Source organism: Sorex fumeus, unplaced genomic scaffold, assembly GCF_029834395.1.
Source record: "Sorex fumeus unplaced genomic scaffold, SorFum_2.1 ptg000122l, whole genome shotgun sequence".
Classification (NCBI taxonomy): domain Eukaryota; kingdom Metazoa; phylum Chordata; class Mammalia; order Eulipotyphla; family Soricidae; genus Sorex; species Sorex fumeus.
In genome coordinates, this window is record NW_026606179.1 from 6,412,006 (window position 1) to 6,435,008 (window position 23,003).

The following is a 23,003-nucleotide window of genomic DNA, read 5'->3' on the forward strand; positions in this document are numbered from 1 at the left end:
ATCTCCATTTTCTGAGACTTGTTGTTACTGTGTTTGGCATATTGAATACGTCATGGGTAGCTTGCCAGGCTTTGCCGTGTAGGCAAGATACTCTAAGTAGCTTGCCAGGCTCCATTTACAGAAATTAATCTTAGTCTGAAAATTAAATATGATGCAAGTCTATTTTTCTCTCAGGAAGCCAACTCTAAAATTAAGAGTCATGTCTGGATAATTTTCTTCCTCCCGCTAACTTTCTAAATTAAAGAAGATGCCTTACACAAGATAACAGCCCCATTCTCTTCAATAACATCAGGCCTAAATCCCTTTCAATAGAGACTACTACCTATGAATGAGAGAAACACATTCTGGACATTACCCATCTTTCCTGATCAACAGTGTCATACAGATAAGGTCTTTTATTAAAGAAACCTAGAGACAATGAAGGTCCTACAAAAACAACCCTAAAGGCAGGTGAGATACCTTAAAGGGTTATAGCATAGGCCTTGCATGTACTTACTACTACCCCTCCAGGCCCAACAGAGCCTGGTGGGTCATGAGCACTATATTAAAGACTTAATAGTTTGAGCAGCACCAAATCAATAGGCCAAATGGGAAGGGGGCAGGCAGGAGAAGAGGAAGGGAGGGAGGAGGGAAAAAAGAAAGTATGGCAAGGAAGGAAAAACACTGCAGTCAGTGGTGAAAAAGGTTGTGCTCCAAGCTGTTCTCATAAATTCCCACCAGAAACCTTTGAGGCAATATATGACTGCATAAAAACAACTACAGAAGATGACTAGTAGTAAAAGGTAAAGGCCCTCCCGTTGATCGTCGATTTGCTTGAGCGGGCCCAGTAACGTCTCCATTGGAGACTTTGTTGTTACTGTGTTTGGCATATCGAATACTCTCGGTAGCTTGCCGGGCTCTCCGAGAGGGGCGGAGGAACTGAACTCGGGTCGGCCATGTTGGCCGCTTATAAGGCGAACGCCCTATCCGCTGTGCTATCGCTCCAGCATGACTAGTAGTAAGTTACATAAAAGCAATATATCTTACAAAAGAGGATGTCTACAGTTATTATGAGTTAATACAATCTTCATTTTTCATCCAATATTAAAGACAGATTTCAAGTTTGCTGTTTAGTTCTTTAGAGATACATACAAAATAAAATGTACAATTATAAAATAATGATAGGTGTGAAGGGCTTGTTAAGTTTTGTTAATGGGAACCAAGAAACAAAACTATATTAATGGAAACGCATATACAAAAATTAAAACACGAGGCGCATATGCTACCTGAGCCCACGTGTGCTTGCATCCACGTGGCCGAGCACACACGGTGCCTGAGCACATGTGTCGCCTGCATCTCCCCTCTTGAGATGTGTACTTTCGTGCTTTGGTGTCTAATGCTAGGATGTGTGTAGGGGCTCTCTCCATTCTTGGAGGAGCCCGCGTTCTCTCGAGCGCGAACGCATTACACTCTTTCATTCTCTCCATTCACTCCCACCACCTCCTTCTTCTCCCTTTCAATACTTCCAAATAAAATCTGTTCTACTTTAAAAAAAAAAAAACACGAATCACATGATTTATCATATCATGTTCAACAGTTTTCATTCTGCATATCCTAGTCAGGGAACCACAAAATTCACTATTATTGGAATCTGTAAGAAAAGGCTAGTTAAAAAATTCTATTAATATCACTAAATAAAATAAATTTGAAAATTAAGTCATACCAAAAAGAGTAAATATTTTAATATTCGTTTATTACTTTTTGTTTATCAGTTGTAGCCCTATTTACTTTATCCCTGAAGTTTGGAAACTTATTAGGGAACCCATCAGCTAAAAAAAAGCATTTTGTTGTTATATAGGATATTTTTGGGGGGCGGGGGGGCGTCATACCTGGCGATGCACAGGGGTTACTCCTGGCTCTGCACTCAGGAGTTACTCCTGGCGGTGCTCAGGGGACCATATGGGGTGCTGGGAATCGAACCCGGGTTGACCGCGTGCAAGGCAAACGCCCTACCCGCTGTGCTATCGCTCCAGCCCCATAGGATATTTTTAAATTATAATTTTTATTATGATTTTTTTTTTTTGGTCTGGTGCTGGGGATTTGAATCCAGGCTTCATGGAGATTGCTCTAGCCATTCAGTAAATTGGACTGATTCTGAACCCAGCTTTAAGAAAAGATAAAGTCATGCTGTTTGCTGTGACATAGATGTATCTCTGGAGAGTATCATGTTGAGTGAAATTAGCCAAGGGAGAGGAACAGACGCAAAATGATCTTGTGGTATATAAAGAAACCTTGTAGGAGAATATCAAATGCCCAATGGCAATAGAAACAAAGAGCAGGAGAGCTGGTCTTCAGTAGGAAGGTTGGAACTGGGGCAGGGGTGAGGGTGGTAAGTTAAGGAAGGGAACACTACGACAATGGGGGAAGGAGAAAAGTGCCTGCCACAGAGGCAGGTTATGGGGTGGGAGGGAAACCGGGGACTTTAGTAGAGGGTAGTGGGCATTGGTAAAGGGATTGGTGTTGAAACAATATATGCCTGAAACTCAATCATATGTATCTTTATAACTTTATAATTGATGATGATTCAATTTTTTTAAAAGATGAAAAATAAAATCAAGTGTTTCCACAAAAAGAATTTGGGGAAGAGGGAGCATGCAGGGTAATGCATTTCTATATGTATATAGTAAAATAATAACTTTAAAAAAAAATTACAGTCATTATTGTAAGTATCGTAGCACTGTCCTCCCGTTGTTCATGGATTTGCTGGAGGGGGTACCAGTAACATCTCCATTGTGAGACTTGTTACTGTTTTTGGCATATTGAATACATCCCGCGGAGCTTGCCAGGCACTGCAGTGTGGGCAGGATACTCTTGGTAGCTTGCCATGCTCTCCGAGAGGGACTGAGGAATCGAACCCAGGTCAGCCGTGTGCAAGGCAAACACCTACCCACTGTGCTTTTTATATCATAATTCTCAGTTACCTATCTATGAAGATATATTTAAGTATAATGTTATTCCTTTGTTTATTTAATAACTAGTTAGTCTTCCTAAGGACCTAAGGATCTAGCTATTATAAAGTTATAGGATTCCATTGTAAAATATTCTGATTACTCCACCCACTGCAAACAAACTGCAACTACAATCCCTATGTAGTATATTACTCTTTTCTTTCTTTCTTTCTTTCTTTCTTTCTTTCTTTCTTTCCTTTTCTTTTCTTTTCTTTTCTTTCTTCCTTTGAGGGAGAAGATTGGGAACTTCTGCCATAAAGAAGAAGTGTTGGAAAATTCTTTATGATGGGGTGAAATCAGTTTCTCTTTAATTGCTAGTTCCTGGGCCAGATTACAGCCAGATTATGGCAAAAAAAAATCATTCCAAGATTGAGATCAGAATTTCTTAAATCCAGATACTTTTTATTAAAGTGTGAAAGACTAAATTATTAATAAATCTGGAAAGCAAAGCATACCTACAGGTCAACTGAAAAATCAAACCATAGCTCTGCTATCAATTCTGAAGTAACTACTCAAATTACTTGCAGATTTAATGGCCCACACTTTTACTAGACTATCAGTAGTTGCCACTGAATTCTTCTTATGTTGGAGTCAGACAGATAAGATAGTACAACCAGTAGGGAGCTTGTCTTCCATGAGGCACACCTGATTTTGATCCCCAGCATCCCATATGGTTTACCCAGCCTGCCTGGAGTGATTCCTGAGCTCAAAACCAGGAGTAAATCCTAAGCACCACCAGGTGTGGCCCAAAAAAACAAAAATAAATCAATTTTTAAAAAATAAAATGCTTCTGGGGCTGGAGCTATACCACAGCGAGTAGGGCATTTGCCTTGCATGCGGTGACCCGTATTCGGTTCCTAACATCCCATATGGTCCCCCGTGCACCGCCAGGTGTAATTCCTGAGTGCAGAGCCAGGAGTAACCTCTGAGCATCTCCGGGTGTGACCCAAAAAGGCAAAAATAAATAAATAAATAAAATGCTTCTTATAAAAGAAAAAAACTACAGAATTTTGTTTTATGTGTTTTAAACTTATTCTCCAATGCTTATAATAGAAGACTCAACTGATAAAATTATACTTAAGTAGGATCTATGAAATATAAAATATTAAACAACTTAAAACACAATTAACTCTTGCACTCTATGGGAAAAAAACACAGACTTTAATCAAAGTTTGAGCACATTGAAACTTATAAATCAGGTTTTAGAACAATTAACATTACCACAGAACACCTAGGAAAGGAAGTTTTAAAGGCCAATGTCACCTGATAAAGGCATGCCCTTACCCGATTTTCATCATAAATAATTTGGACAATACTGCGGTGTTTCTGCTCCACAGGAGGAGGAGACACAGGCTTCTCGGGCTCAGGAGGTTTAGCTGCTTCTTCTTCAAGCTGTTGCTGAGAGACCAAGAAAGGAAGAGTCAGCATGTGCTTGAGTCGCTCCCTCCAGTGACTAACTGCCAAAGATGACATGTGCTACTACTCAACAATGATCTGCTGATTCTTTAGGGCAATCACTTAGTTTAGCAATACCTAAAAGACCCAAGGGTTCAAACAAATCCAGTGAGATTTATTTTGACTTGATCACTTGATCACTTGATCCCCCATTATTCATCGATTTACTCGAGCGGGTGCCAGTAACGTCTCCATTCATCCCTGTTGCATGTTATTTTGACTAACAACCAAAAAACTAATAACCAAAAAACATACATCATCATTAGGTAGAATAACAAATTCTTTCATATTTTCAACATCATAAATTTGAAAAATAATGTAGAGGTGCCTCAAATACATATAGCTTATCACAATAATCTTTTGTGACACTGGAAAAAACCACTTTTACATATTAAAGATATATCAATTGTGATAATTTCTGTGGGGAGGGCGACACCAAAGGGCAAACGACATTTAACAGCACAATGCCTTAGCTCCCATCCTACCAACCTTTATATTCTTTATATCCTACAAGCACAGAATGTAAATTGCTGATGTGTGCAACAAACTAGAAAAGTACTGGTATTATTCTCCCTCATTTTGAACTTCAGGGACACCTTTACAAGTGTTATAATCCTACAATCCTTCCTAGACCCTTACACTTGAGTCTTGAGCAAAAACCTAAATCGCTCATATATAAAATAGGGATATAAATCATACCACATAGTTTTTTGAAAGATTTAAATGACTCAGTAATTGTCAAGCATATTACAACTATAAACAATCAGCTATACTTACAGTTCATACTGTAGTGTGCAAGGCCTTTTGGTCAGCTCTGTTCACTCTCTGTTTTCCCCAGTACCTAAACTAGTGCATAATGTCTTTACTGAATCACACCAAAAAAGTACAAATTCGCTAAGATGATTTTAAAAAGATGAAATGCTAAGTACACTTTAGGCAAAGACATTAAATAGATCAAAATCTTACAGAAAAAAATACTGTCTACACTACTAAGAAGGAATGAGAGTCAATACTCTCAGACATGTAAGTCAGATCACAACAAAACAAAAGGATAAAAATCCTCCAAGAAAGAATCTTTTTTTATGTTTTTTTGGGTCATACCCAGCAATGCTCAGGGGTTACTCCTGGCTTTGCACTCAGGAATTACTCCTGGCGGTGCTCGGGGGACCATAGGGGTGCTGGGAACTGAACCTGGATCAGCCGCGTGCAAGGCAAACGCCCTACGCACTGTGCTATCGCTCCAGCCCCAAGAAAGAATCTTTAAAGAACCACTTCCACTTTGGAACTGAAAGTATCTTTGCAGAAAATCATCTGTATAATCTAAAGAAATGTATTCAGAACTATGAGATCTTTTGTTTCGGGAGGGATGAGTTTTCCATCCATGTCTTTATTTCCTCCTCAGAGGGTCTTCTTTTAGAATCCTTTTTAAAGTAGGTATAAAGAAATGACCAAACAAGTTTCAGGAAATTACATTTTATTCTTAGAACTAAAAAAGTCCTTGGACAAAACCATGACTAGAAAAAAGCTTAAAAAAAAAAAAAACTAAAAACTTTCCTTACCGATTTGTTCCTTTATGTAAGTTTTACAATGTTAGATTTTAAAAATAAATGTAGTTGGGACCGGAGCAATAGCACAACGGGTAGGGCATTTGCCTTGCTTGCAGCCAACTGGATTTGACCACCTGCATTCCATCACGAGTGATTCCTTAGTGCAGAGCCAGAACTAACTCCTGAGTATCTCCAGGTATAACCCAAATATTGCCCCCCCAAAATAAAAGTAGTTATAATTTCTACTAAAATTAATAAGATGAACAAATGTTATTTCTATCAAGCTATGACATATCTATTTACTTAGTATCTTTTATATTCCTCATATTTGTAGCTCCTAATGGTTATACAATAGTTTAATAGTTTTAAATTACTACAATGGTTTATATACAATATATAATGCATTCATTATCTCAATATATACAATTATATGATCTAACTGATGCTATTTGTAATATTATTGTAAATTTAAAAATGAAAATGGGTGAAGTTGAAGAAGAAGGGAAGAAGAAAGGAGGAAAAGTGTCAAGAAAGGAGGTAAGAGAAGGTGGGAGGGAGGGAAAGGAGAGAGGGAGGGAGGAAGGGAGGGAAGGAAAACTGAGCAGCAAGTGATTCCAAACACTGCTGGGTGTAACACTGCAACCTCCAGACACCACAACTACAGACTCATGACAATAACAGTAAAGCAAAGAGCAGGATGGGAAGAGGAGAAGAAAAAGAAATCCTATACATTTGTACTATACAAGAAGATGGACACAATTATACAAATTAAAATCACAGTACCTAAATCAATCATTAAAAATTTTAAAAAGCAGTATACAAATTAGAAGATGAATCAAAGGGCTAGAGTACATACTATGCATGAAGGAGCCCTGGGTTTGTTCCCAGACAGCCAGGGCACCCTGAAAACTGAGCAGTGATCCCAAACACTGCTAGGTGTAGTCACCCATCCCTTTAAAAAGATTACACCAATTACTTTTAGACTTCAAACTGGGGAAAATCTGAAATTTCTGGAGAAGCACTGAAAACAAAGAAATAGCATGTCATATACAGTCCAAACTAGGAGGCCAGGAGATAACAGAATAAGACAAACAGCCAATTCAAAATGAGAACTGGTAAAAACCAACAACACCTGTATACAAAGGGCAGGCCAAACAGAAAAAAAAGCATAAATTAGTTAAAAATAATTAACGTAAGGCCAGAGTGGTAGTACCGCAGTTGGGGCACTTGCCTTGCAAGGAGCCGACCCTTCAAGAGACAATCACTAATACCCCATATGGTCCCCTATGTTCACCATCAGTTAACCCTCAGCAGAGTCAGGAGTAAACCCAGAAACAAAATATAAAAAGTAGTAAGGAGTAACCCCCCCCTCAAAAAAAAGGAGTAAACCCAAAAACAAAATATAAAAAAAGTAATCAACATATTAGCAATCACTATCATAATCATGATAGAAAATTTTAAATTATCCTATTGGACAGTCTATCAGAACAGATAAAAAACAAATCTGATATACCTAGGTAAGAAATGTCTTAATATACGATCATAAACGTCAAAAGAAGAAAAATAAACCAACATGTACCAAAAGAATGCTGATTTAAGGATGACATCTATTATCAAGTACTTTAAAGTAAAAATCATTTCATGACAGAATTTCATAACCTTATAATAGTCCTTAAAAGATAATATATCATATATCATAATATATAATCTTTATAAAAAAAAACATTTTACTGACCCACAAAAAGTAAACTGGTGTATACCTAAAGACTCTTAAAATAGAAAGATAAAATCGAGAAATACTGAAGGCTGGAGAAATAATCCAGCATGTAGGGTGCTTGCCATACAAGCTGCTGACCTGCATTGAATTCCAGGCATCTCATATGGTTTCCCCCGCCCCCCCCCCACCGCCCCCCTCCCCCACCCCCCCCACCCCCCGCCCCTGCACTGCCAGAAGTAATTCCTGAGTGCAGAGCCAGGAATAATCCCTGAAGTCATACTATCTCGAGATTTAACTGTATACAAATAACTAACAAACACATAAAAAAGTTGTTCAACATCATTAGTCATTAAGGAAATTCAAAGGAAAACCACAGTAAGATACCACTTCTCATTTACTAGAATGAGAATGTGGATCAATGGTAAAGCTCATGACTTACATGTGCAAAAAAGAGAAAAACAAAAAAATTTCCTAAGGGGGAAAGGGTGTTGACCCACTTGCCTGCTCCTCTCTGGAAATAAAGATGGCGGCAGCACGGGAGCCTTGTGGACAGCAGGTTTGAGCCGCGGGTGGGGGCAGCAGGGACCTCATGGGAAGGGGGACGTAATGGGCCGTCCTTCAGGCCCAACCGAGGTCGCCAGCTGCCCCCCACGAGCGGCTCTCCGGCACGGCCACAACTCCAGAGCACAGAAACCAATCTCTTAACTATCTAACTTTTAATAGAAATACTTCCAGGGTTAATAAGTAAAATAGCAGAAATCCAAAACCGCGCGGCCGCACAACATCATTCTATTCTTAAACCCAGCTGTAGAAAGCAAATCATTTCACAACGCTGTTTCAGCATGTCTGATTGGGGGGGGGAGGGGGGTCGTAAACTCTAAACAATAATTGTGCACCTTCTATCGAAACAATGTATCTAGTCAAAGTAGATAGAGTATTAACTAGAACTCATCTGCCTCACAGGAATTGGGAGGGGTGGGAGGTGGGGTTCTATTGGGGTTCGCGGTTAAAAATAAGTATTGGTAAAGGGAAATGTGTTTGATATTTACATGACTGAGACCTAAACCCGAAAGCTCTGTAACTTTTCCCACAGTGATTCAATAAAGAAATAAATTATAAAAAAAAAAATTTCCTAAGACGGCTATTAAAAAAAAAAATTCAACGCAAGTGTGTAACAACAGGTAATTGGATTTTTTTAAAACAAACAAAAAAAAAACACCCAAAACTATGGTATAGGATCCAGAGAGAGAGTACAGCGGGTAAGACACTTGTCTTCACACAGCCTACCTGGTTCAATCCCTGACACCATGTATAATTCCCTGGTCCCCACCAAGAGTGATCCCTGAGCCAAGAGTAAGACCTGAGTACTGCTAAACAACAAAAAGCAAAAACAAAATATATGATACCTATAAACAATAGAATACTACTTGGCTGTAAGAAAAAATGAAATCATACAATCTGCTGCTACATGGATGGAATAGGAGGTTTACATACTGTTTTTTTTAATTGAGTCATCATGAGATAGTTACTAAACTTTCATGTTTAAGTTTCAGTCATATAATGATCGAACACCCATCCCACCACCAGTGCACATTCTCCACCACCAATGTCCCCAGTCTTCTGCCCCCGCGCCTGGGTGTTCCTTCCCAGGGCCCCTTGGAGGGGAGCGGGTTGAGCTTTCCTCCCCGCCCCGACCAGGGCTCTGGCAGCCGAAGACCTCCAGGACCAGCCACCACCATGCTGAGACCACTCTCCGCATACATGAAGGTACTGGCAGAGGGACAAACCCACGCGGGTTCCGGGGCCGAGACCTCCAAGCCTACTCGGATTGGAGTCGAGCATCTTCCACCCAGATCCTCCAAATTCCAGTAGGCGGGGGTCACACCCACCACCTGGCCCCCTGGCGCCGTGTAATCCCATCAGCGGCCAAGACTCAGAGACTATAAAATCCAGATCCCGGAACTGCGCAGCCGCATTCGCGGCCGCGCGACATCTTATCAGAACTTTTTTTTTTTATGACATCTTATTGTCTCATTCCTACTTTGGGCAAACTTGCAGGCTATTGAATGTAGCCTGCCCACAGGGCAGAGTCTGGCAAACTCCCCGTGGCGTACCCAATATGCCAAATACCAGTAACAATGATGGGTCTCATTCTCCTAAAGAGCCTTGAATATAATCTCAGGGCTAGGATGAAAGAGACGTTACTGGGGCCTGCTCGAGGCAATCGACGAATAACAGGATGATGAAATGAAATGAAATGAATGTCCCCAGTATTACACCCCCTTTCCAGCCCTCCCCCTGCCTCTATGGCAATTTCCCCTATGCTCTCTCTCTACTTTTGGACATTAGTAAAGTAAAGTAAAGGCCCTCCCGTTGATCATTGATTTGCTCGAGCGGGCCCAGTAACGTCTCCATTGGAGACTTTGTTGTAACTGTATTTGGCATATCGAATATGTCATGGGGAGCTTGCCAAGCTCTGCCGTGCGGGCGAGATACTCTCGGTAGCTTGCCGGGCTCTCCGAGAGGGGCGGAGGAATCGAACTCGGGTCGGCCATGTTGGCTGCGTGCAAGGCAAATGCCCTACCACTGTGCTATCGCTCCATTATTGGACATTATTGGACATTATGGTTTGCAATATAGACAGTGAGAGGCTATCACGTTTGGCTATCCTCTATCTACTTTCAGCACACATCTCCCATCCCAAAACTGCCCCCCACCCACCCGCCTCTATGGTAGGCACCTTTCTTCCTCTTCCTCCCCTCTCTTCCCCCTCCCCCTCCTCAATCTCTCTCTCTTTTTGGGCATTTTCACTCTAGCACTCTTGAGCTGCTTCCACAACCTATGGTCTGAGTATTTAAAACTACTGATCTTCGGCAAGAGAGATAGTAGAAATAGGCACTTGCCCTGGCAACCCATATAAGTCCCCTGAGCCCACATATCCAAAACATAGATTCAACACCTGAAACAGGAGATCTAAGCTGCAACCACCAAACTTTGTAATGTGACTATCAAGGTGGCAGGCAGAGGGAGGGGGCTAGGGGAAGAGGATGGAGTATAGGAACACTGGTGCAGGGAGGTTGACACTGGTAGTAGGATTTGTGTTGAAATACTGTACGTCTAAAACTCAGTCACTGTCACTGTCACTGTCCTCCCGTTGTTCATCGATTTGCTCGAGCGGGCCCAGGAACGTCTTCATTGGAGACTTTGTTGTTACAGTGTTTGGCATATCAAATACATCACGGGTAGCTTGCCAGGCTCTGCCGTGCGGGCTAGATACTCTGAGTAGCTTGCCGGGATCTCCGAGAGGGGTGGAGGAATCAAACTCGGGTCGGCCTACTATCAGTAACTTTGTAAATCATGGTTCTTTAATAAAATATTTCTAATGCACACTACAGTCAAAAAGTAAATTAAATCCAAATGTCCATCAATAAACCAATGAAGCATAATAATAATTCTGCATAATAATTCATGCAATGGAATTTTATTTAGCCATAAAAATAAAGAATGCTTGTACACAGTATGACATGTATCTTGAAAATAGACTAAATGAAAGCAGCTAGACACAAAAGATTATATATCTTACTCCCTTTATCTGAAAGTCCATACAGAATAAGTAAATCCAAAGAGACTGCTGGGAGTGGGGTGGGGTGGGGTGAAATAAGGAAAATATCTGCTAATAGATATGGGATTTCTTTCTCAAATGATAAAATGGTATTGGAATAGTGATGAGAGCTATATGTAATTTGGGGTGGGGAGGTTACAACCTTGGCTCTGCTCAGAGGTGATCTCAAGCGGTACTTGGGGAAACATATGAGATGCCAGTGCTAGGATTTTGGTGATTGTGCAGTTCTATACATGGCAAGTGCTTTCACCTCTACTATCTCTCCAGATTCACTATAGTTTTACATTATGAGTACATTGAAAGCCACTGATTTATACTTTCGAAGGGGGAATAGTGAAACAGAAAAATAGCTCAGAGCACTCAGTACATGCTTTGCAAGCAGGAGGTAGACCCTTATCACTGGAAAGTGTGGCCCTCAAAATAGTTAACATCATGGCTTGTGAATTTTTTTAACATCCAGTTTAAAAAACCATCCCCCCCTCACTCCCAAGAAAGCAAAATGACAAGCTACTACGGAGTCACAGATTAGGAAGCATCTCCTATACAAATATCTTTAGACATTTTAGGAAATAAGAAAATGACACAATAACTAGGGCACAAGTAATTACAAAATAAGGTCGATCTCATTTCTAATCAGAAATACAAATTAAAACCACATTAAGACTTATTTCACATACAACTGAACAATCAACTGAAGGCAACCATATGCACAAACTGAAAGTATACATGCTGTCAATGGAAATAAAAAATGTACTGATTATAGCAAATTTGGTATCTTTAGTTAAAACACTTAAAATGTGCTTATCCTCAAGCCAATCATGGCACCCTTGGGCATAGGACCTAGAAAATCCCTTTACATGTAAATCATGAACCGAACAACACTATATAGCAACCAGGTAGAAACAACCTATAAAACTGAACGAAGAGGGGCTAGAGCAACAGTACAGCAGGTAGGGTGTTTGCCTTGCACATGGCTGACCCAGATTCCCCCAGCATCCCCTATGGTCCCTTAGCACCACCAGGAGTAATTTCTGAGTGCAAATCTAGGAGAATTGAACCAGGTGTAACTCCTGTGCATCGACAGGTGTGACCCAAAAAGCAAAAAAAAAAAAAGAAAAAGAAAAGAAACTGAAAGAAGATATTTGGGCAAACAAGTTCTGCTACTTAAAATCAAGCAATCAAACTAAAGAAACTAATAGTAAATTGGCTACAGAAATAGTAAGGAATGCAGGAATGCATGTAGTAGGTATTGTAAGAAAGATAGTAAGTATGACATGCAGCCAACCCTAGTTTGAATCTTCACCACATATATGGTTCTCCAAGAACTAGTAGGGGTCACTTCTGAGCACTTCTTGGTGTGGCCCAAATTCTTCTCCCACCACCCCTCCACAAAAAAATAGCAAAAATTTTTTAAAAAGCAAATCACAAAATGACTCCTTTTATCCATGTCAAACTCAACATTGTCCTCTCTAGGAAAAAAAAAAATATTCTTAGACTGTATTAAAAAGTAAAATCAAACACTTACTTGTTTCTTTTTCAGCTTAAAGATCTGCTGTTCTACTTTTGCAATTTCTCGATCTACACGATCCATACTTTGTATTAACTCTTCCTTTGAAAGTTTTGAAGGTGAAGCATTTTGATCTTCTCCACATGGTTGCCCAGAGATTGGAGAAGATGGAGCTTCATGTTTCCCTACAAATGCTGGATCCTTCAGAAGAGAAAACCAAAAATAATTCTGTTATAGTAGCTCTGTAACTGTAAAACAACAACTTCCATAGTATTATAAACTATCTATGAAGTCTCAAAAATAGAAATGATTTTTAAATAAAAGAACAATTTATTCCCAAATAATCAACGTTAGCACCAAGCTTTTTTTTTTTTTTTTTTTTTTTTTTTGCTTTTTGGTCACACCCAGCAATGCAGAGGGGTTACTCCTGGCTCTGTACTCAGGAATTACTCCTGGCGGTGCTCAGGGAACCATATGGGATGCTGGGGATCGAACCTGGATCAGCCATGTGAAAGACAAACGCCCTACCCACTATGCTATCACTCTAGCCCCAGCACCAGGAATTTCTTAATTGAAAAAAGTATCACTTCAAAAACATAACTAGGGGCTGGAGCAATAGCACAGCGGGTAGGGCATTTGCCTTGACGCAGCCGACCTAGGTTCAATTCCCAGCATCCCATATGGTCCCTCAAGAACCGCCAACAGTAATTCCTGAGTGCATGAACCAGGTGTAACTCCTGTGCATCGCCGGGTGTGACCCAAAAAACAAACAAACAAAAAAAAAAACAAAAACAAAAAACCATAACTAGTCATGTATGCTTTTTCTGATAACCATAGCAGAGATTCTCATATCTCACTCTCATAAACTATAATAATGTTTATAACACTTTTTACTATTTTTAAAAATCAAAATCTTTACAGAATGATTTGGCTTAGTAGTTGATCAACCTCTAGTTAATAATAATGATAGTAGACAATTTCTGGGACAGCAATAATGCAATCATGGTAAAAGATACCAATTTCTCAACCATTTCTTTGCAATGATTCTGAATCACATAAGCTGAAATATAGAATAAATTACAGGTAAAAATTGTGTACCAATCCAACTTATTAAGTATGATGTAAAAACAAATTCCTATCAAAATGCTTTTAGGTTTTCCAGAACCAATGAGGAATTAAACAAGTCTTAAAAATAGACTTAAGGAACTTTTGTTGTGGGACTGGAGTGATAGTACAGCAGGTAGGGCATTTATCTTACACACAGCCCAACTGAGTTCAATCCCCCAGCACCCCATACAGTGCCCCAAGCCCACCAGGAGTAATTCTTGAGCTCAGAGCCAGCAGAAAGCCCTGAGCACTGCCATTGTGACCTAACTGCCCCACCACCACCACAAAAAAATGAAAGAGGGAGGGAGGGAGGGAGGGAAGGAGGGAGGGAGGGAGGGAGGGAAAGAAGGAGCGTTGCTACCATCTCCATATCTATCCTTATGAAAAGCAACTAAACCTGCCCAAACTATAACATACATAATTGATTTTTTAGCTAATTATATCACCCCATTCCACCTCTAAATCAGCAGAGAATTGTAGTAGAATAAAGTATTTTTTCCACTCAAAAATTTACCACTCACACAACCTACTGGTGATCAACCCGAATTGAAGATAAGCAATATGCAAAACAGATGAATTTTAGATTAACATGCTAGTTTTCTTTAGACTATAGCAAATCTAGAATAGTATAATTTATAGGACTAAAGAGTCTTAAAATGCATTAAATAATGAATAAGTTGATATGAGAAATCAAGTACTGACCAAGAACAAGAACCCTGGAACAGATTTCGGCTTAAAACATAGTATGTATATTCCTAGAAAATCTCATTTTCTGTAAAAGTGTATGCTAAAATAAAACTTCCAAGGAAAATAGGGTTATGGTTATTACTGAAAATATGTACAACTTATGGGCCAGAGAAATAGCATAGGACATTAAGGTGCTTGCCCTGGATGCTGCTAACCCTGATTTGATCGACAGCATGGGTTATGGTCCCCCCAAGTACTTGCAAGAGGGATCCCTGAGCCCAAGCCAGAAGCATAGCTTAAGCACAGCAGGGTGAGAGGGGACACACACACACACACACACACACACACACACACACACACACACTAAAGGGATCCAAAACTGGGAAAGAAATTAGACTCACTGTTCACAGATGACACAGTATAATACATAGAAAGCCTAAGAACTTCACTAAAAACTTGAGAAACAAAACATGAATACAGCAAAGTGAAAGGCTACGAAATCAATATATATATGGCGATGATGTGATCCCATTGGCAAAAAAATAAATAAATAAATGAGAACATCAAATTTAAAAGTTTTTGCACGGCAAAAGAAGCTCAAAAGAACAAAGACACCCTACTGAATGGGAGAAAATGAAACACCTAGGAATCAACCTAACAAAAGGATGTTAAGGACATAAAACATCAAAAACTATGTCATATTTAAAAACAAAGAAAAAATTCAGGAAACAAAAAATTCCAGCCAAAGTCCCATCAACATTCCATGACATTCTTTAAAGACATTCTTTAAAGATTACACTTTGTACGGAATTGGGGCTAGGCAATAGTACAGCAGCTAGGGGGCACACCTGGCCTGCACCTGAACAGGTTTAATTTCAAGCACAACCTGGTCCCCAGAGTACTATCAGAAGTGGCCTAAGTATACCTGGTCCCTCAGGGCCCAAGCAGCATCCCATCCCTAGGCAACTGTGCTCAACAGACAAAAACCACCACTGGGGCAATCTGGCACTCAGGGAGCACCATCAGGGAGGCCTCCCACAACCAAAAAATTATTTGAATTCATAAAACATCCGTAAATGGCCAAAGCTAATCTGAGAAAAAAATAGAATACAGGAGACATTACATTTCTTGATTTTAAATTGTACTTAAAAAGCTACAGTAGTGGTAAAAGAATGGTGTGGTACTGGAATAAATATAAGACTCTTGTGCCAACAAAACAGAACTGAGATTCCACAAATAAAACCCTCATGGATAAGGCAGTTAATCTATAACAAAGGGGCTGGGTACATGAAGTAGAGCAAGGAAAGCATCTTCATCAAATGGTGCTGGGAAAACTGGATAGTCACATGCCAAAAAAATGAAACTGGATCCATATCTCAAACTACATGTAAAAGTAATTAAAAGTGGAAACTAGAGCAATAGTATAGAAGGCACTTGTCTTACACATGGCTAACCAGGGTTCAATCCCCAGCATCCCACATGATCTCCTGAGCCTGGCCAGGAATGAGCACAAAGCCAGAAGTTACCCCCAAGCACTACGGAGTGTGGGTTCCCTCCACTCAAAAAAACAAAAAACTCAGTACAAAACCAGGATCCACAAAATACACTGAGAAAAACAGAAGAAATGCTCTAGAACATGACCTGCTGGTATCTCCAATGATTGATCCCATTGGCAAAAATAACGAAAACAAGAATAAAGAGTACAACAATTTTAAAAGTTTTTGTATAGCAAAAGAAATTCAGGCTACACTCCTCAGCCTGGCTGTCACACCCACAATGTGCCTCCAGGCGCCATCTTAGCACACCAACAGCCCTGGTCCAGAGACACTCAATTGAATCCCAAAATGGATTAGTGCCCTACAGAAATGTGTCTGGAACCCAACCATTTACAATCTAGGATTCCAGAAGCACGTGGTTGCTGCTTCAAGATATTCAAAATGAGCAATGGACAATAAATGATCTAGCATCTGTCCCTGGCAGGTAGGCTTGAATGGTGGTGGGAAAATTCAAGCAAAACATAATGCCCAAAAGTAGAAAGAGAGTATTGGTGAAATTGCCTACCATGGAGGCAGGGTGAGGACTGGATGGGGGTGAGGGGGGATATATCGGGGACACTAGTGGTGGAAAGTGTGCACTGGTGGAGGGATGGGTGTACAGCTCTTTGTATAGCTGAATCTCAAGCATGAAAGCTTTGTAACTGTATCTCACGGTGATTCAAAAAAAAAAAAGTAATGTGAAGTTCATGCCCAATTCAGTCAGCTTAATCAATGGCTGAGTAAATACCAATACTCCTACATTAAAAAGGAAAAAAAAGGAAGAAACTCAGGCTAAAATAAGGACACCTTACTGAACAGAAGAAAATATTTCCACACAACATGTCAAATAAAGATCTAATAAACCATATATATATATGCACTCACAATACTCAATAACAGAAAAAAAATCAGCCTGCCAAAATACGGGAAGAGAAGATGAACTTTCTTAAAGAGAACAAATAGATGACCAGCAGCCATATGAAAAGTATTCACTGGAACTTATTATTAGAAAAATGTATTCAAAATGATAGGAAAATACGATGTCACACCAGTGAAATGGCATGTATCAAAAAGACCGGATACAATCAATGCTGGCAGAGATGTGGTGAAAAAAGAAGTCTCTTTTCTGCTGGGAACATCATCTGGTTCAGCAACTATGTATAATGAAATCTCTAAAAAAAACTAACAATAGAGTTTTCATATGACCTATCAATTCTACTTCTTGGCATCTAACTCCAAAGACAAAAACATTAATTAAAAGAAAATTTCATTCACTGCATATCTATTTTCACTCTAAAACTTAGTACAATAGCCAGGATACAGAAACCACCCAAAGGTTTTATGTGTGTGTGTGTGTGTGTGTGTGTGAGAGAGAGAGAGAGAGAGAGAGAGAGAGAGAGAGAGAGAGAGAGAGAGAGAGAGAGAGAAGATGCAGCTATAAGAAATGACAAAAGCTTGCAATTTGCTTCAATTTGGATGAAACTGGGGGCATCAAATTGAACAAAATAAGTCAAAGGAAAAAGGATGATCATATTTATCTGTGATACAGAGAAAAACAAAACAGGGGAACAGACAGTATAGAATTATGACAAACTGTTGGCCGTGAATCACAAAACTGAGATTACCAAGCAGTGTGGGGAAGTTGGTGGGAAGAAGTGAACTATAAGCAACATAAGGAGAATGATGGAGATCCTAGGCACTTTGGTGGTGGTAAGGTACAAAACATAAACATTAACAGTATTATAACCATGTTACCTAACCTATAATAATAGCACTGTAGCACTGTCATTCTGTTGTTCATCAATTTGCTCAAGCGAGTACCAGAAACATTTCCATTGCGAAACTTGCTGTTACTGTTTTTGGCATATCGAATATGCCACGGGAGCTTGCCAGGCTCTGCCATGCGGGCAGGATACTCTCGGTAGCTTGCCAGGCTCACCGAGAGGGATGGAGGAATCGAACCCAGGTTGGCCATATGCAAGGCAAACGTCCTACCCACTGTGCTATTGCTCCAGCCCAAATTATAATAATAATAAACAAAATTTAAAAAGTAAACTAGGATTGCTGAGACCACAGACAACTTTTTCTTTCAAGTTTATCTAACTCTTCTATAAAGAATGTATATGGGCTTAAAAATGTTTTAAAAATTAACATGTTGGTTTGGGGGAGATGGAATGGGGGGTGGGAAGGATACTGGGATCATTGATGGTGGAGAATGAGCACTGGTGAAGGGATGGGTACTCGAGCATTATATGAAACACAAGCATGAAATTTTTTAAGTCTGTAACTGTACCTCACAGTGATTTACTAATAAAAAAATTTTTAAATAAAAATTAAATTGAATTAACATGTTAATTCTTAATTAGAATTCTGCTTCTATTAAAAATAAAATACGACTTATGACATAAGGAAAAGAAAATAAGATGAGGCGTGGGTTTGGTTTCCACCACTCGGAACACTTAAATTTTTCTTGACACTTATTTTCTTGTCTATAAACTGGAAATAGTAGGCTCTTTGGTTTAATCGATGAAAACACCTGTCTAATATAAAATAAAGGTTGTTGCTTGATCCATTAAACCACAATTTAATGAAAGAACTTTTAAGATCCCTTTCAACTGTTTAAAGGAAATACACACACACACACACACAAACACACACACACACACACACACACACACACACAGCTGGGGCTGAGGATATAGTTCAGAGCACTTGCCTTCCATGGGAAGCCCTATGTTCAGTCTTTGAAGAAAGGGGACTTTGAGGGACTAGGGAAGGATGCTGACAATTTGGTGGTTGGCACAGTGTTTCATCATTTTATGCCTGAAAATCTATGTTATTATTTTAACAAAATAGATTTTGGGGGGTTTGTTTTGGTGCCATACCTGGAGATGCTCAGAAGTTACTCCTGGCTCTGTACTCAGGAATTATTCCTGGAAGTGTTCAATGCTCAGGGGACCATACGGGATACTGGGGATTAAACTGGATCAGCCAAGTGTAAGTCAAATGCCCTACTTACTGTAAAATCACTTCAGCCCAAAGCAAAATAGTTTTACTGAAAGAAATTTAGAGAAATGTGAGGGAGGGAAAAAGAGAGCAAGAAAGAGAGAGAGAGAGACACTGTTCAAGAGAACATAAGCTTCTACAGAGGGGGGAAAGCTTTCAAGTAACAGCACTGTTAATTATGGTGCCCAAATAAAAAATGAAAAATAAAACAAGAAACTACCAGATGAAAACATATTATGGTAATTTATTCAGTCTTAGAAGACATCCTAATGACTATAATATAAACAATTCAAATGATGAGATGGGTTTCAAATTTCCCAAAGGCTTAACCAATTTCTAGTTTATCACAAAGAACATTACCCATTTAATTTACTTGGAAAATTTTCAAATTTACATAGAAGTTTAGTGAAAAGCATAATTTTCACTAAACTACTAATTTTTCTTTCATTTAGATAGAGTCATATATTACTATATACTAAATATTACTATATTTACTTTCTCTTTATATACGCACACAGTTTTGTTTGGTAGAATGAATTATTTGAAAATATTATAGGAGCCAGAGCAATAGTACAGTGGGTAGAGTGCTTGCCTCACATGCTGCTGACCCAAGTTCAATTCCCAGCATCATATATGGTCCTCCAAGCCCTACCGAATAGAGAGCCAGGAGTAAGCCTTGAACACTACTAGGTGGGCCCAAAAACAAAAAACAAAGTAAGTATAACATATATTCACACTTTTTTTAATTAGCTTCTTATAAATTAGCTTTTATTACATGAAAAAATTTAATGTATGAAAACCTATCTACAAGGTATGATAACAGGATGGGAAGGGCCACCTTCAGCCATAATAGTTAATGAAACTTGATTAAAAAAAAGAGATCTGAAAATAGAAACTGTGGCAAATATTAACAATTACAGTGCAAGAGTTAAAACTTTACAGTTAGGAGTAGGAGATAAAGTTTAGTGGCAGAGCACATACCTCATGTGTATTCAACTCAATCCCTAGCACTATAAAAATTTATATATGGCATAGGAAATAGTCTATTGGTAGTATTACTGAGTTTTGTCTGGCACTATATGATCCCCTGAATAGTGTCAGGTGTAGCCCTGGTGATGCCCAAACACAGCCAGGGTGGCCTGGCAGCCCTTATACACTAAACCAGCAAGCTCACACAATACATCTTAGTCTTAATTGCCAGGAGTGGTCAGGACTCCCAGGTACCTTTGGGATAACAGAAATTATAAAGTAAAATAACATTCTACTTTCTTACAGCACTAAACTTTAGTTGGAGACTGGCATAACTGGATTTTCTTTTAGGCACTGCTCCTGAATATCACCAAATAGGTATCACCAACAACCCCAAAGGGTCACAGAACAAGCATTTACCTTCTTGGCATCAACAGAAGACCTCAACCCTTCTGACAGTGTGTGCACTAATGGTAAGACTGCAGCACTGACGCGCTGGAAATGAGAATCAGAAACTTGCTCCAGACGTGGTCGCTTGGATTCCACGGATTCATGATCCACTGGGGATGGGCCTGGGTGAAACTGTTCATATCCAGTTCTCCTTTCTTGAGGCCTAATACATACAAGGAAAATAAACACTTGAAAACTGTTTGAATAATGTACAATTTCCCACTAACATTCCTTGTTGGGCTTAAAAATAAATGAAAATGAGTTCCAGCCATCTCTCCCAGATCAGGAAAAACATACAACCACCATAAAACAGAGCTTAAAATTTCCCTCAAGTTCGATTCCTCCGCCCCTCTCGGAGAGCCCGGCAAGCTACCGAGAGTATTCGATATGCCAGACACAGTAACAACAAAGTCTCCAATGGAGACGTTACTGGGCCCGCTCGAGCAAAGGGTGCTAGGAGGGCCTGCTCAGGATGGGAGATGCATGCTGAAAGTAGACTAAAGATCGAACATGATGGCTACACAATACCTCTATTGCAAACCACAACACCCAACAGGAGAGAGAGAGCAAAAGGGAATGCTCTGCCACAGAGGGGGGTGGGGTGGAGGGGACAGGATGGGGGTGGTGGGAGGGATGCTGGGACCATTGGTGGTAGAAAATGGGCACTGGTGGAGGGATAGGTACTCGATCATTGTATGACTGAAACACAAGCATTAAAGTTTGTAAGTCTGTAACTGTACCTCATGGTGATACACTAATAAAAAATTTTAAAAAAAAATTTCCACTCAAGATCCCTTTTCACTCAAAAAATTTGAATGTGATCTAAGTATATAAAATAGGCATATAAATCAAGCATCTATAATAATAAATCATATATTTTAAAATAAAATTTTAATGACCCTCCCCCAACTTAGAGTCATAACAGTTTAAGAATCTAGACTATAAAGAACTTTAAAATTCTAAGTCTAACCAACAATTTCTTTGGGTGCTAGAAAGATAGCTCAATGAATGCTTTGCATCCTGAAGGTCCGGGGTTTGATCCCTGGCACAACATGGTTCCTGGGCCAGATCACCATGATTGCAGAAATACCTAAGCCCAGGGTGTGTGATCCAAAACACTAAAAATAAATGGGGGAAGGAAAGGTGTGATAGTGTTAAAAAAAGAAAACTCAAAGAAAAATATAACAAGATATTTTAATTTGTAGATAATTTCCATTGCTGAAGAATAGAAAATATTTTCAAATATACCATGATAGTTGATTTCAGGATAATCTAGAAAAGCCACCATTTTTTAATCAATTATAAAAGAGGGGGAGGAAAAGAAAATCTCCCAGCAACTTCTACATGAATATAACAAATTATAAAGCATCATTAAAACCGAAAAAATCTATTAAGTTGAAATTCAATGTAATTTTAAAAACATCATTCTTATCCCCAGATCATATGCATATATATTTACATACCTATGTATTATATGTATTTATAAATTAATACCTCCCCTCTCGGAGAGCCCAGCAAGCTACCGAGAGTATCTCTCCCACACGGCAAAGCCTGGCAAGCTACCCGTGACATATTAGATATGCCAAACAGTCTCACAATGTTAGTGGGCCCGCTCGAGCAAATCGATAAACAACAGAAGGACAGTAACAGTGATAAATTAATAATTTTATTTATATATAAGTAGTATGCATGTATATGCAAATATATTCATATATATTTATGTGATGTTTACATATTTGGGCTGGAGCAATAGCACAGTGGTAGGGCGTTTGCCTTGCACACAGCCAACATGGCCGCCTGAGTTCGATTCCTCTGCCCCTCTCGGAGAGCCCAGTAAACTACCGAGAGTATCTCGCCTGCATGGCAAAGCCTGGCAAGCTACCCGTGATGTATCTGATATGCCAAACACAGTAACAAAAAAGTCTCCAATGGAGACGTTCCTGGGCCTGCTCGAGCAAATCGATGAACAACGGGAGGACAGTGACAGTGTTTACATATGGCCGACCGGAGTTCGATTTCTCCACCCCTCTTGGAGAGCCCGGCAAGCTACCGAGAGTATCTCACTCGCACAGCAGAGCCCGGCAAGCTCCCCGTGACGTACTCGATATGCCAAACACAGTAACAACAAAGTCTCCAATGGAGACGTTACTGGGCCTGCTCGAGCAAATCGATGATCAACGAGAGGACCTTTACCTTTACCTATGTATTTATAAATTTACATATTATATAAGCATATATGTTGGTGTATATATGTATATGTGTGTTATGTGTAAACACACATAATTTGACTTTCTATTTTTCTAGCCAAGTAGTCACAGAAAGTAACATTTTATTATCAGCAAAGCTTTAAATATCTCATAAAATGAAACTTCACTGAAAAGATAATCAGCTTCTACATTTTAAACAGGTGATAA

At 39.4% G+C, this 23,003-nt stretch overlaps 1 protein-coding gene across 14 annotated transcripts in view; it reads right to left on the bottom strand.

Moving 5' to 3' along the window:
• Nucleotides 1-23,003, bottom strand: part of NCOR1 (nuclear receptor corepressor 1) — a 225,722-nt gene that overhangs the window by 144,430 nt on the left and 58,289 nt on the right. For all 14 annotated transcript variants that reach the window (XM_056135723.1, XM_056135718.1, XM_056135724.1 and 11 more), the window contains exons 4-6: nt 20,560-20,752; nt 12,854-13,036; nt 4,272-4,385 (exon numbers count right to left, since the gene is read on the bottom strand). In XM_056135723.1, coding sequence (XP_055991698.1) covers nt 4,272-4,385; nt 12,854-13,036; nt 20,560-20,752 — 490 coding nt within the window. The remainder of the gene's footprint in view (nt 1-4,271; nt 4,386-12,853; nt 13,037-20,559; nt 20,753-23,003) is intronic.